Source organism: Perognathus longimembris, chromosome 18, assembly GCF_023159225.1.
Source record: "Perognathus longimembris pacificus isolate PPM17 chromosome 18, ASM2315922v1, whole genome shotgun sequence".
Lineage (NCBI taxonomy): Eukaryota > Metazoa > Chordata > Mammalia > Rodentia > Heteromyidae > Perognathus > Perognathus longimembris.
The window spans coordinates 7,880,019-7,896,286 of NC_063178.1; the positions used below are offsets into that span (position 1 = coordinate 7,880,019).

Consider the following 16,268-nt stretch of genomic DNA (forward strand, 5'->3'; position numbering starts at 1 on the left):
GACAGAAGTCTCATGGACTTTCCTGCTTGGGCTGGCTTTGAACCATGATCTCAGATCTCTGTCTCCTGAGTAGCTAGGATTACAGGGGTGAACCACTAGTGCCTGGCCGCATTATTGTTAATCTCTTACTGTGTCCAACTTATAAATTAATCCTTATCATAAATATGTTAAATATAAGAACAAAGCAGAGTATGCATAGGTCTCAGGGATCCACCAGGGATCTTGGAACATTGTCCCCCCATAGCTGAGTGGTGACTACTCCATACTGATGTGGCTATAGTAGGAATAACAGAGGTAGAAGAAAATCTGAACTCTATGGCAAGCAAAAAGCAGGGGGCTGTAAAGCATAAAGAAAAATTCAAGATGATTCTACTTTTTTTAGACTAAGAGAATAATATTAGAAGAGTTCAGGCTCCATGGTAGCCTACCTGCCTAACAAGGGCAAAGCTCTAACTCAAATCGCAGTATTACCAAAACCCAAAAACAGTACATTCAGTAAGGGGGAGAATAATGAGTATTATTTATCTCTTTTCACTTTACAGAATTCACTCATAGAAAAATTAAGATTATAAACAATTAGAAGTGATCTTCCTGCTTCAGCCATCCCACCCTCCCGTACTATACCTTCCACAATTAACCTTGACCACACATCCTTTTAGATTTTCTGTTTTGTTTTGTTTTTTTGGAGACAGGGTCCTAATATGCAACTCAGGCTGACCTCAACATTTTGATCCTTCTGCTTCAGCTTCCCAAATGCTGGGATACCAGTTGTACACCACCATGCCTCCATCAAGACTCTGTCCCTGTGAGCTCGTGCATGTCTGCTTCTTACCAACTTTGGATTTTCTTTTATATTTTACAGTGTGGTCTAATTTCAGACATTTTGTGTTAGACTTCTTGTCACTTTGATACAAATAACGAGAGAGAGACAGTTCAAAGGAGGAAAGACTAATGGTTCATTTCTATCAGCAGCTTGTATTAGGCTGTAGGCCTGAAGTATGGCAAAATATCATGGCTTTGAGCATACATAGCCAACCGAAGTTAGTCATTCTCCTAATTATAGTCATGAGGCACAGTGAGAGACAGTTAAGGGGCCTAGGACACAATAAACTTTAGAGGTGTCTTCCCGCCACCTACTTCATCCAGCTAGGTACTGTGTCCATCTCCCTTGATATATATGAACCTATGAATCTATCTGGATTAATGCATTGATAAAAGTGGAGTCTTAATGGTCCAATCACCTCTCTCTCATGTATTGGGTCTACCAGCTGGGGACCCATTCTTTAAAACACGAGCCTCCTGAAGAGACACCACACATCTTAAGTATAACTCAAATTTCATAAAGAACCAAAGGAAATTTGTTAAACAAAACAAAACAAAAAACCACAGCGGTCTGGGAATGTGGCTTAGTGGTAGAGAGCTTGCCTAGCATGCATACAGCCCTAGGTTTGATTACTCCGAACCACATAAACAGAAAAGGCCAGATGTGGTGCTGTGGCTCAAGTGGTAGAGCATTAGTCTTGAGCACAGGCCCTGACAGAGCCCAGGCCCTGACTTCAAGCCCCAGGACTAGCGAGAAAAAAAAAAAAAAAAAGGTTTAAAAAAAAACAACCCATGGGGGGACTGAGAATATGGCCAAGTGGTAAGAGAGCTCGCCTTGTATACATGAAGCCCTGGGTTCGATTCTCCAGCACCACATATATAGAAAACGGCCAGAAGTGGCGCTGTGGCTCAAGTGGCAGGGTGCTAGCCTTGAGCAAAAAGGAAGCCAGGGAGAGTGCTCAGGCCCTGAGTCCAAGCCCCAGGACTGGCAAAAAAAACAAAAAAACCCACATGGGTTTGTGCTTGAAATCCCAGCTACTCAGATGGGTGGGATCAGAATCATGGTTCAAAGTCAACTCATGCAGAAAAGGGCACAATACTTCATTTCCAATTAACTGGCCAGAAGCTAGGATGGAAGTGTGGCCTAAGTGTCATAGTGCTAGCCATGCATGAGTAAGCAAACTGAGCAAGGGCTTGGTTGAGGGGCTAAGTTGAAGCTCCAGAACTGACATGGGTATGTATGTTTGTATGTATGTAGGTATCTACACATGTATGTGTAATAAGTAATATGATACTCCAAAAATTCATTAAAGTTTTTACAGTGATTAGGTTTTAAGTAAATAGTTTGGTTAATTCTGAACTGTATATTTCCTTAACATTTTTCTTAACATGTTTGGAATGTTCATGGGATTTCCCTAAAATGATTTGATTTGATTTTAACTTGTTTCAGATGGCCGAACAGACCCAATTTTGGATGATGTCAGTGAAGCTTTCCAACTTATGGGGGTCAGTCTACATGAACTAGAAGACTATATTCACAATATCGAACCAGTTACCTTCCCACATCAAATTCCTTCATTTCCTGTTAGCAAGAACAATGTACTTCAGTTTCCTCAGCCTGGAAGTAAAGATGCAGAAGAAAGAAAGGAATACATTCCTGACTACCTGCCACCCATTGTGTCTTCTCAAGAAGGTTTGTGGTTTATTCCTCATATATTAGTGTCTTTGAATGAATTTGTAATCTCCTCAGTTGTCCATGCTCTGCTTACACTTAAATTCTACAAATGGATTCAAAATATTTTAATGTTGTTTACAAATTATTCTAACCTTTAGTCTGACAAACTTGGAACTGGCATTACCAGCCAGGGTCATGGTATCAGGATTCGGTCTTTATGTTTATGTCCTTTGCACCTTTTAAATTAGGGAGAACTGAATGTGACCATAGACAGGCCTTTGTATAGAATGGAATACTCAATGATTAGAACACCTTTGAAACAAAAGGAAAAAATGGAGTAGCTCTTTTCCTTCTCCCTTACTCTATTACTAATGTGAGTTGAATGCCATTGCCATGTACTGTGTATTGGCAACAGTGATTTGAGAGCACTCACTGGTGTTATTTTACGGACTTGTGTCTGTTGTTTGTGGGTGTGGGTGTGCATGTGTGTGTGCGTGTGTGTGTTGGTACTGGGTCTTGAATGTAGGGCCTCATGTTCTCATTTGGGTTTTTCATTCAGGGCTAGTGCTCTACCACTTAAGCCATTCCTCCCCTTTCAAGTCTATAATGGCAAATTGGAGTAAGATTCCCATGGACTTTCTGCCTGGAATGGCTTTGAACCTCAATCTTAAGATCTCAATCTACTAAATAGCTTGGATTACAGGCATGAGCTATAAGTGCCCAGCTACCATTCATTTTCTGTCTCTGTCTACTTTCTCAGTTCCTGTAGAATCATATAACATTTGACTTTTGGTGATTGGTTTATTTCACTTAGCATTTACGTCTTCCAGGCTTATCCATATTGAAGCATTTGTCAGAATTGCATTCCTTTTTAAGAATGAATAATCAAATATTAAATGCACATTTTGCACATTTATTTGTTAAAATGCCTTGATTGTTTATACATTTTGGCTTTTGGCATAATGCTGTTATGAACATTGGTGTGTGTATATGTATCTGTTGAAGTCCCTGTTTTTGATCCTTTTGGACATTCACCCAGCAGTGGAGTTGCTGGATAATTGCTAGATAGTATGTAATTTTGTTTATTTGTTTAGATGTTGGGGATTGAATCCAGGGCCTGTACATGCTGAGCCTCCTTTAGCCTTAAATTTAATGTTGAGGAACCCCCACACTGTTTTCCATAACAGCTGTCACCATTTTACCTTCTCAACAGCAATGCCCAAGTGTTACATTTCTTACAGTTCATCTCTTAAGTATCATGTTCCACTTTACAAGTGTTTTGAAGTGTTAACCTGTTCATTTCATGGGCTAAACTTACACTTGGAATGCATGGTTTTATAAACTGCGTGTTTATGTTGCCTCATAGGAAACACTGAAGAAATGTTGACCTAAGCTGTAGAGCATTGTTGTGAACTGGTGGATCATTACTGAGCTCAGGGTTTTAGATGTAGTAGACACTATTGAATAGTAGTAGAGCTGTAATTCAGTGTGCTGAAGATGAAGTGCTATATCTGTGCTTGTCAGTAGCTACAGTTGATCATGAAAGACTCACTGTAATCTGGAAAGTTAATCAAACTTTTCTTATTTGAGCCTGTTTGGAATAAACTCTCAGTAACTTAGCAATTCTCCACTTCAAGTTTTGGAGATAAATACTGACTGACATCAGGAATCATGATCAATAACGCCTTTGTTGGTGTTTGTAGCAAAATATACCTTCAGCAAATGATTCTGAACTTATAAAACACTATTTGTAGGGTCTTGGCTATAGAAGTTTCTTGTTTCTCCTTCTGTCCAATTCTCCTTATCAACAGAAGATCTTGGAGATCTACAGATTCACCTCAGTCATACTGAACTTCCTTTAATAATTGCTTAATTTTCTGCCTTCATGCCCACCTTTGAATTCATTTGTAGGTAGGGCCTTTATTACCAGTCAGGAACTATTTTTGTTTATATCTTCCCATGTAAAATTGTCCTCTTTAAGTCCTTCCCCATAATGTCAGTGGTTTTTATCTTAAAACTCCAGTTCAACTTTAAATAGAATGTAGTTACCTTGAAAATATAACAAGCTTATTTAAATACTAATATTATCAAAGGAAGATTTCTTACATAGAGGCCTGGTTTGGACTGAAAAGAACTTTGTTTTCTTTCATAAGGGAAGCTAGGAATGTCAGGTGTTCAGGGATTTTTTTCCTTGTCGTCGTCGTCGTCGTCATTGTCTTCGTCTTCTCCTTCTCCTTCTCCTTCTCCTTCTCCTTCTTCTCCTTCTTCTTCTCCTTTTTCTCCTTCTTCTTCTTTTGTCAGTCCTGTGGCTTGAACTCAAGACCTGGGCACTGTCTCTGAGCTTCTTTTTGTTCAAGGTTAACACTCTACCACTTGAGCCACAGTACCACTTCTGGCTTTTTCTGTGTATGTGATACTTGGGAATCGAACCTGGGGCTTCATGCATGCTAGGCAAGCACTCTACTACTAAGCTACATTCCAAGTCATCCCTGTTGTCTTTAAAGATGATTTGTTAAGCATCTTAGGTGTCTTCATGGGAGAAGGACTAAATTCTCTACCCATAGTACATCCTCTTCAGCTCAGAGTAATATTCCTTGTATGGCTCTGAAAATTGTAGCTCAAAGTATACATACTTTTATATACATAAAATTTCTGTGTTAAGGAAAAAAAAGAATAGAAATCAAAGCTAGAAGAAAATGTGAGGCATTACAGACCATGAAGCTAAAGGAAAATTATTACTACATAAATGCATTAGTGTCCTTATATATTAAGTGCATCAGTTATTTTACAATAGTATGAGATCACTAGTTTTACATTTGTGAATTTAAACAGTGGTCAAATTTACCAACTATATCTTATGTGCATTATTAAAATGTTGTGGTTATGAGCTAGAACTGTCTTCTCCATGTAAAAAAAAATTAATTGAGTCTAACCAGGTGTCAGTGCCCCCTGCTTGCTATCCTAGTTACTTAGGAGGCTGAGATCTGAGGATCGTGATTCAAAGCCAGTCTGGGAAGAAAAGTCCAGGAGACTCTTATCTCCAAGTACCCAACAAAAAGCTGGAAATAAAGCTTGTGGCTCAAGTGGTAGAGTGCTAGCTTTGAGCAAAAAAAGCTCAGGGATCTTGCCCAGGCCCTGAGTACAAGCCATGGGAGTGGCACCAATAAAATAAATAAACTTATTTTATTCCACATTTTCTGTGATTTTTAGAGCTTTATAAATGTTTCATGGTTTCTATGTACTAATCTCCTTTTTAATAATTGAGTTTTTAAATAATTCAGAGTTTTACTGTCTTTTAAGAAAATTTGGACTCACTAGGCCAGTGGTTTAGCTCAGTGGTAATACATTTCCTCAGATGTACTAGGCCCTGTATTTGATCCATAGTAGTACAAAATGAAAGAAAGAAGACAATGTTGAGTTATTCTTTTTTGTTCTTATTGTTTGGTTCTGGGATTAGAACCCAAGGCCTTATATATGTTGAGCACATACTCTATCATTAACCAATACCCTAGCCCCTAAATTAATTTTAATCCCTTTTTTATGTGTCACGTGCATAACTTGCATTTATTTATTTAGCCAATTGTTTTATTAATATATTAAGTCCCTAACTAAACAAAGCTAACTAATAATCTATCTGTAAGCCATTTGATTCTTCTTGATTTACTTTTAGAGCGTGCCCATATTATACATTAGGGTTATCAAGCTGGGCATTGGTTGCTCACGTGTATTCTCCTCTGTATTCTAGAGCCTGAGATCAAGAGAGTTACTATTCAAGGCTGCCCAGGCATAATCTGGAGTTCCTCTCCCTATCAGCAGCTGGACTTGGTAGTAAACACCTTTCATCCTACATGAGGAGTGTGAATAAGCATATTCAGTCCACAGGCATATCCCAAGACTTTATTTAAAAAATAACAAAAACAAAAAAGGGTTGGAGGCATGACTCAAGAAATAGCACCTACTTGACAAGTGGAAGACCCTGAGATTTACTAATACTGCCAAAAATAAGTTATCGTGTTATCTTGGGTAAACGCTGTTTCTTTTGTTTATTTGTTTTGTTTTTGTTGCCAGTCCTGGGGCATGGACTCAGGGCCTGAGCACTGTCCCTGGCTTCTTTTTGCTCAAGGCTAGCACTCTACCTCTTGAGCCACAGTGCCACTTCTGGCTTTTTTCTATATATGTGGTGCTGAGGAATCGAACCCAGGGCTTCATGTATACGAGGCGAGCACTTTACCACTAGGCCATATTCCCATCCCGTAAACGCTGTTTCTTTTTGGGTGTGTGCATGTACTGGTACTAGAACTTAAACACGGAGCTTCATGCCCTCACTTAGCTTCTTCACCCACGGATAGCATTCTGGATGGCACTCTCCCACTTGAGCCACACCTCTACTTCTGGCTTTTTGCTGGTTAATTGGAGATAAGAGTCCCCCAAATTTGTCTGCCCAGGTGCTCTCTAATTTGAGATTCTCAGATCTCAGCCTCTTGATTAGCTAAGACTATATAGAGCCTGGTTTAAATGATGTTTCTTTTTTTTTCTTTATTCAGTGCTCCACCTTTTTTTTGGCCAGTTCTGGGGCTTGAACTCAGGGCCTGAGCACTGTCCCTGGCTTCTTTTTGCTCAAGGCTAGCACTCTACCACTTGAGCCACAGCACCACTTCTGGCTTTTTCTAAATATGTGGTGCTGAGGAATCGAACCCAGGACTTCATGTATTCGAGGCAAGTATTCTACCAGCCCAGTGCTCTACCATTTGAGCCATAGCTCCACTTCTGACTTTTCAGTAGTTAATTGGAGATGAGACTCTCCCAGACTTTTCCTGCCCTGGCTGGCTTTGAATTTCGATTTTCAGATCTTAGCCTCCTGAGTAGCTAGGATTACATATGTGAACCTGTCACCAGAGCCAGGCTAAATGCTGTTTCTTATGTTAGTTAATCTGTATAACGTGAGGAACAGAAACACAACACGTAGATATGGTTCATAAGGATACAATAGCTGATAGTATGATAAGGTACTTATCAAAAACCTTTTTCTATCTTGAAAAGAATATAATTCTGTAGTTACCATTTTTTAAATGCAGCCATACCAGTCAAGTTAATGATTATTTCTACCTGAATATTTTTTTAATGGGTACAGCATGTGGGAAAGTTGCTAGTATTGTGATCAGTGGTGCAGTCTGGCGTGTACAGAGGTCAAGAACTTTGACAAACCATTATTCACCAAGTTCATTATTGAACTTGGTCAGAGTCAAAGTTCTGAGTGCTGTGGAGAATATTTACAGTAAATGCCTGAAGTGGTATCATGGTAGTAAAAACAAACAAACATGGACTTAATAGACTCATTCAGATGTGATGACCTTTATTAAGTTTGTCTTTTTCCCAGGCATTGTTATTTTTCTGAACTTTAAGTTCATCTCCTATGAAATAGATACAAAACTGTCTTTTGGTGTTAAGGAGAATTAGGGATGCAGTTTGAAAGACATTATGTAAACAGAACAGTGCTTATTAACACATAAAATGATAAATGCTAATACTCTGTCTTCATCTTCATTCTGAAGGAATATACCATTTAATTGAAACACAATATATATATTGCTCAAATCACTACAATGACAGTGAGTATAAAACAGTGCAAGTAGTGCTTGCTTAGGAATGGAAGGAACATAACCTAACAGTAGCAATTGGAGGAGCAATGGGAAGATGATCAAAGAGGAGATGACAGGAATTTCTTGCTTGCTATATTTTCTTTTTTAAAAAATTTTTATTGTCGGGCTGGGGATATGGCCTAGTGACAAGAGTGCCTGCCTCATATACATGAGGCCCTGGGTTCGATTCCCCAGCACCACATATACAGAAAATGGCCAGAAGTGGCGCTGTGGCTCAAGTGGCAGAGTGCTAGCCTTGAGCAAAAAGAAGCCAGGGACAGTGCTCAGGCCCAGAGTCCAAGCCCCAGGACTGGCCAAAAAAAAAAAATTTATTGTCAAACTGATGTACAGAGAGGATACATTTTCACACATTAGGCATTGAATACATTTCTTGTACTGTTTGTTACCTCCTCCCTCATTTCCCCCTCCCCTTCCCCCTTTCTCTTCCCCCCCCCCGAATTGTTCAGTTGATTTACACCAGTTTTGCAAGTATTGCTTTTATTATATTTTCTTATATGTGTAGAAATGAAACTTCTTTGAAAATACTTTCTAATTATACAGTTGCTTGGACTATTACAGTTCTGATCGTTTGGTACCCAATGCCTACCCAGCTTGTCATATGTGTTTTCAGGTTTACAGAAACACCATATTTTTTTTGCTTCCAATATTAATCGGCAGGAGGATGTTTGAAATAGCATACTGTGGCAAAGTTATTGCTTGGCTCTCAGTGAATTCAGCAGATGCTGACCATTGAGTCCTAATTCAGAGTATCTGCATGAGAAAGAAAAGCAATGGAAACCTCTACTCCGATATATTTATCTCAGGAAACTTAACACCACAGTTTAAAGTTGATAAAGACACTATGATGTTGCTACCGTTGAGATTTCTGTTTTTAACACACTTAAAAAGACAGTTTTTAGAATACCTTCAGATTTGCAGAAAAGTACAAGGAAATAGTCTAGTGTTCCCTTATTTTTTTTACCCATTTCCCTATTGTTACTAGCTTACATTTGTTATAATTATCCAAAATTGATACTTTATTATTAACTAACATCTATTTTACTCAGTTATCTTTAGCTTTTTCTGTTTCAGGGTCCATCCATGATACCTTTCCCCATAGTTATCATGTCTCCTTAGACTTCTTGCTTTCATACTTATTTACACTTGTCTTGTGTTTGATGACCTTGACAGTTTTGACTATTGTTAGTATGTCATAAGATGGCTATCTACTAGAGAGCCCTTTTCCTGATGTTTCTCTCTTGTTTAAAGTAGGAAGGTAAATATTTGGGGGGAATGACTACATAAGTAAAATGCCATTTTCATTACATCATACCACAGACAAATTCTCTCACTTTGGCTAAGGTACTGCCTTTTAGATTTTTCCACTGTGAAGCTAGTCTTTCCCCCTTCCACACTACTCTTTGGGAACCAAGTCACTGAGTACAGCCTCCACTGTAGGAATAGGATAAACTTCTTCCTGAAGGATGTATTTGAAGCTCTTTTGCAAGGAATTTGACTCATTTCTACCAGAAATTTCTATCTCTGTTATGAAGTCCTCAAAAAATTAACATTTATAAGTTTAACAAAAATAACTTGTTGAAAAAAAATATATTCCTCAAGTTTATCTGCTCGTTTTCCCCATGCTCTCATTTCTCCCAGAATATTCTTAATGGATGTGGCTCCTTCTAGATCCTTTCATGTGAAACTGTTCAATTCCTTAGACTTGAAGTCTTTTCCTTCTTCTTTGGTAATATTTTTTGATAGAATTCATTCTTATTTGGTAGGATTACTACTGTAATCCAATGTCTCCAGTCGCTCTATTTTGTAGTTCTAGGATTTTGTTATAGCAATAGTCCATCTGCTTTCTCTTTTGTTTGTTTTTGTGCTAGTGATGGGACTGGAACTCTGTGCCTGTGTTCTGTGGGGAGCTCTTTTGCTCGAGGCTAGCACTCTACCATTAGAGTTACAGCTTCACTTCCAGCTTTTTGTGGCCAAGTGGGGATAAGAGTCTTACAGATTTTTCCTGCCCAGGCTTTCAACTGAGATCCTCAAATCTCAGCCTCAGCTAGGATTACAAGCAGGAGCCACTGGTGCCCTGTTCCTTCTGCTTTCTTGAAGCAACTCTCCAAGCTCATCAGTGACTGATTGGCTGACCTAAAGTGCCTCTAAATTTTAAAGACAGAGAAATTTACCAGCTGTGTTGGAAGCCCCTTCATGTGCTCAGTCCTGACCATACTCCCTTCTTGCTATATTCCCTTCTTGCTACCAAAAATAACGTCTTGACTTTATAGGATTACTTCATTGATTTAAAGATTTTCCAGCCATATATATGTATATATATGTATGTATGTATATATATATATCCCTAAACCCATTAATTTAATGTTGTTCACTTTCTCCATCTCTTAAGTCCCTAAGTATCAACATTTTCAAGTTTCTCCCTTACATTTGAGGAGTGGGACACTGGGGTTTGAACTCAGGGCCTCACTTGACCCAGACCTCCTTTGAAATTGTGATAGAACATTATAATATTTATCTTTTTTTTGTAAGTGTCTTCCCTTGTACTTTTCATTGTATGTAGGGATGTACCTTTCTTTTCAAGAAATTGTTTATGTAACTACAGATGTTCCTTTGACTTACGGTAGAGTTATGTCCCACTGAACACATTGTAAATTGAACAGATTGTTCGTTGAAAATGAATTTCATATGCTGCCTAACCTACTGAATGTCATAGCTTAACAACACTGTATTGGTTGTCAACCTTTACCATAATGTGGCTGAGGAGGAGATATGGCTTGTTTGCTAAAACGTTCAGCATTTCAAGAATATTGTACCACCTATGAAAACAGAAAAATTCAAAATTAAACATTTGAAGTACAATTTCTACCAAATTTGAATTTCTTTTTCACCATCATAAAGTCAAAAATATTCTGTTTAGAGTCATTAAATTGAAATTATCTGTATATTCTTTGAACCTAATATCAGAAGATTTTAACTTCACAGTGCTCCCTCTTCTGTTCTTTTTGTGTAATGTTCAAAAATGTAGTAACTTACTTGGTGAGATTTTCTGTCTGTGTTACTTTGCATCTTCTTTTTCCTTCCTGTTAACTTTCTGTTATAGCTTAAAGTGGACTTGAAGAAAGAAGGATTTGCCTAATGTTTAGCTATTATGTGAAATTGTAAGTGGAGATATTTAAGGGGAAACAGTAAGTTTCAAAATTCTTTTAAGTATCAGAGGTTTTTAATCTAGTATACAATAAGGAATAAGGACATCAATTAAGATTTTTTAAGAGTAGAGAATAAGAAGAGTTGTTTAGTAAATGCTGCTGCAATGAGAAAGATGAACTCTAAGGAGGAGATGCCATTGGGAGAGACACTTGGTAGAACTCCACACACTCGTCCAGGACATTGATAATAGAAAGGACCTGGTCATAGACAAGATGTAAGAACATAATCCAAGATTGCAAGCTCTTGAGGCATCGTGGATAATCAGACATACAAATGGACAGATCTTAAACTGACTATCTAGACCTAGAGTTAAAATTTACAATGGGCCCTCATATCTATCAGGGAATCCTTTAATACAAGTTTTCATTAGAGTTTTAGAAATAGAAATCACGTAGAGTTCAAGATCACACAGTGTGTTAAGAACCTCGTACTGGGATGAACTTGGATGTGATTGTGGGATGTGGGCAACAGATGCACTGTACTTACAAGTGGGCCACGGTCTGAGTTCCTGAAAAAGTGCCTCCCACTGAGTCCCATGCTGGAAACAGGCTCTCATTATCTCATGTCTTTTTGGTGTTGTTTTTTTTTTCAGTATATTCAAATGTAGTCCTGTTTTATTTGTGAATTCATAGTCATATTTGAAGTCTTAGAACAAAAATGGCTGAAAATATAAAATTGGTTCTATTAGAAGATATTAAGCATTAGTGTTTAGGGTTTTTAAAATTAAAGGTATACATCAAAATGCATGGGTACAGTGATGCTTAGCATCCAGTATAATCAAATGTTATTTAACTTCCAAAGATTGAGGACTTGGCATCTCGTTGAATTATGACAGTTTAAAGCTTTTTCACTTTCTCCAAAATACGGTGTATCTATTAAGTGGGAATAGTTATTCATTAAATTGGAAAACATTTTACCTGGAAAAATAGGAATGATTATCTCCATAGGATTATTATAATTGAGTGAGATATAAATGAAAATGTTTATTCCCATAGATCTTGAATATGTCAGGCTCACATTTACAGTTTTTCCCCCTGATAACCTCAGTACCAAGGACAGTGGTTTTCTTCTCACTTGTCTTGAGAAACCATACTGCAATAAACATATAAACCTCAAATTTCCTGGGAGTTCTAGCATGTTGTGTAAGTGCTGTGGTACATAGTAGGACTTATTTTGCATCTGCCATCTGATTGAGTGAGAGTTTGCCCTTCCTTTCTTAAGGAAATAGACCAGAGTTTCTTAGTTCAGTATTGAAAAGCAAAATAGCCATGAGAAAAATAAATGAAGATATGAATATGTAAATTGTATTTGTCAGATCTTTATATTTTTGTCTTGAATTGTGTGTATGTGTGCATGCGAGCCTCACGTATGGGTACACTAGCTTGGACTCTGGCCTTTAGGCACTATCCCTTAGCTCTTCCCACTTAAAGCTAGCACTCTACTGCTTGAGCCACAGTTCTCTATTCTACTTCCAGCTTTTTGCTCATTAACTAGAGCTTAAGAGTCTCACAGACTTTGCTGTCTGGCCCTGAACTCTGATCCTTATATCATAGCCTCCTGAGTAACTAATTTTATAGACATGAGCTACCAGGGCCCAGGTTGCTTTTTTTTTTTTTTTTTCTTTTTTTTGGCCAGTCCTGGGGCTTGAACTCGGCCTGAGCACTGTCCCTGAGCTTCTTTTGCTGAAGGCTAGCACTCTACCACTTGAACCATAACATCACTTGTGGCTTTTTCTCTGTATGTGGTACTGAGGAATTGAACCCAGGGCCTCCTGCCTGCTAGGAAGCACTCTACCACTAGCCACATTCTCAGCCCTCAGCTTGCATTGCTTTTTTTGTTTAAAAAAATATTTTAGCAATCTGTTTTTAGTAGCTTTTACACACACATCCTCCCTTTTTTTAGTCCTTGGTTATATTTAAGATTTTTTAAAATTTTAAGTAATACTTAAAACTCTCTTACCACTGCCATGTCTGTTTTTCCTACTCTGTCTTTTTGTTTTGTTTTTATTTTCACTATAAGTTTTGTGACAAGTGCTGATTAACTGATATTTTATGCTTATTAATATCCTTTTTGTCCCCTGTGAAAGTGATTGCAGCTCAGTAGGTGGCACTCTTTCCTTTCTGGTTAATGTTAATGAATCTCCAATTAAATGCCAAAGTGCTGGGAAAGAGCATATAACTTAAAATATTCCTGGCTTGATTTAGAAAGAATAATAACAGTTTTCTTCGTAATGTAGCTTCTGTGGAACTTAGAATGACTACATATGAATATACTTAATATTTATTTACTTTGAGGAAACTTCTGTCTCTGGAACAGAATTCCTTCTAGCGAAGGTTTTAAATATTCTCTCTGAATCTCTGGATTATCTTCCCAGAATTGGAAATTATTATCCATTGTTGCTTACTTTTCCTTTCAGATTTTGGTTTCTAAATATTCTCCTTGAAGTCTGATTAAAAGATCCTATAGAAAGTACCTTCAGTAGCATATCCACGTTCTTTTTTTAAAAGGTTACTAGTATCTGCTATGGTGTTTCCTTGTCCCTGTGTATTTTTTATTTTTCCTACTTTTAAAAGAATGTGTGTAATTTATTTAGTTACACTTTTATTGTTACATACTTTATTATTTTAAAATAACAGCATAAAAATATCCTCGTGCGTATTTTTTTACATTATTTCCTTATGATCAATTCCCAGGAGTCCTTAGGTCAAAGGTATGAACACATTTATGGTTTTTGACACATATTGCACATTGCTCTCCAAAAGAATCGTATCAGTTTACAAGGCCATAATGAATGTGCGATTATACCAGTATCTTAGCAGTCTCACTGGAATTGAATTTCAAAGTATAATTTTCTTATTAGCTTAGATTAAACATTTTTGAAGGGGAGGGTCATTTTGCTTTAAAACTTTTCCCTGAAATGTAGGAACTTCAAAAAACAAAGATCTCCCAATGGGTGCCCACTGATATTATTTTGATAGTCATCCAACTCTGTGTGTGTTTATGTGTGTGTGAAGTAACATAGCATGTATAATTTTATGTAAGTACTGCATTTGCCATTTGCCTTTTTACTTACAATATGCTAGCCATTAACTAATTTTTCTTTCCTGGCCAGTACTAGGCCTAGAAGTAAATAGGAAATGTCTAAAATGTATTGACATGGTTTGGTTTGAGTGGTTCTGTTAGTCACGATGGGTATGTAGAAGCAAGATTATGTTTGGGGTAGTTAGTATTACAGATATTTGTTTGTTAGATAATTTTGTCTGAAGTGCTGAGTATCTGTGAGTATGTGTCCATACCAACTGCTGAGATTTAAAGTGAAAGTTGAGAAATCTCATCTGTACTAAAGATGAAGAACATTATTTTATATTGCTATATAGGAGTATATTTAGGAATATAGAGTATATATAGAAATAATTGGTTTTGTTATGTTGGTGGTTCTGGGAACTCAATATCCTAGGCAATACTAGGCAAATGCTGTCCCACTTTCGTTTGTATTCTGTTTTGTGATAAAGTTGCCTACCTTTTTGCCCATTTTGGCTCCAACTCAAGGTCCTCCTGTCTCTCTTTTTTTTTTTTTTTTTGCCAGTCCTGGGCCTTGAACTCAGGGCCTTAGCACTGTTGCTGGCTTCCTTTTGCTCAAGGCTAGCACTCTGCCACTTGAGCCACAGCGCCACTTCTGGCCATTTTCTGTATATGTGGTGCTGGGGAATCGAACCCAGGGCTTCATGTATACGAGGCGAGCACTCTTGCCACTAGGCCTTATCCCCAGCCCCCTCCTGTCTCTTAAGTAGCTGGGATTATAAATTATCTCCACCACATCTGGCCCTATGCACTCTTTATAACCATTATTTCAAATGGTGCTATCCTAGGTCATCCTTAAGTGTTAAATATTCAGACTACCTCTAATTTTTAATGTACTCTGATACTACTGCAATAATTATTTTTATGCAATCAATTTTCTTAATATATTATATTATGTTATGTTTTACAATTGATTGAAAGTTTTAATACTGAATTTAGAGTAGGTATGCTTTGAGGAATAAGAATGGGGGTGAGGTCTCACTGTATTGCCTAGGCTGGCCTCAGACTTCCTACAACCTTCCTGACTCAGACTCCAAAGAAGGTGAGATTACAGTCATGTGCCACTAAACTGGGCTAAAAGTATGAAGCTGGTTTTGTTTTTTTGTTTTGGTTTGGTTTGTCTTGTTGGTCACAGAGCTTTAACTCGGGGCCTGGGTTCTGTCCCTGAGCTTTTTTGCTCAAGGTTAGCACTCTTACTTCTTTGAGCCACAGTTCCACTTCCAATTTTCTGGTAGTTTATTGGAGATGAGAATCTCACAGACTTTCCTGTTCTGGCTGACTTCGGTGTATACAATGTAAAACTTGAACTATATAATTTGAGGGTAGGAATGGGATGAAGAAAGAAGGGCGAGAACAATGGAAAGGGTCACATTGACCAGCATGAACATTGTGCTTACCTGACTTTTGGAATTGAAATCTCTTTGTACAACTGCATAATAATAATAAATAAGTATTTTTAAAAAAGAGTATACTAAACTTTGAGTAGTGGCATATGCCTCTAATCCCAACACTCAGGAGGCCAAAGCAGGAGACTATTGAATTTGAGGTCTGCTTGGACTACATAGGAAGACCCTGTATTAAAGATGAACAGAAAAGGAGTATATTAGAATGAGGTCTGGAAACCTTAGCCTTTTAGTCTACTTTTACCTTCATATCAATGCAGTTGAAAATTCAATTTTTTTCATTCTCCACTTAAAATAAAAACAGTAAAAACTGACATGTTTTTTGATTATTAGAATACCAATTTTGCAAAAAAAAAAACAAAAACAAAAAACATTTCTAGCTTTGATGATAAAATTGGTCCTGTAAGTGCAATTGCAATC

The 16,268-nt window shown here is 37.6% G+C and overlaps 1 protein-coding gene across 2 annotated transcripts in view; it reads left to right on the plus strand.

Annotated features, from left to right (window-relative positions):
- Positions 1 to 16,268, plus strand: part of Taf3 (TATA-box binding protein associated factor 3) — a 131,003-nt gene that overhangs the window by 4,200 nt on the left and 110,535 nt on the right. For both annotated transcript variants that reach the window (XR_007214032.1, XM_048367917.1), the window contains exon 2: positions 2,273 to 2,515. Coding sequence is in view for 1 of the 2 variants with exons in the window: in XM_048367917.1 (XP_048223874.1) it covers positions 2,273 to 2,515 (243 nt within the window). In the remaining variant the exon portion in view is untranslated. The remainder of the gene's footprint in view (positions 1 to 2,272; positions 2,516 to 16,268) is intronic.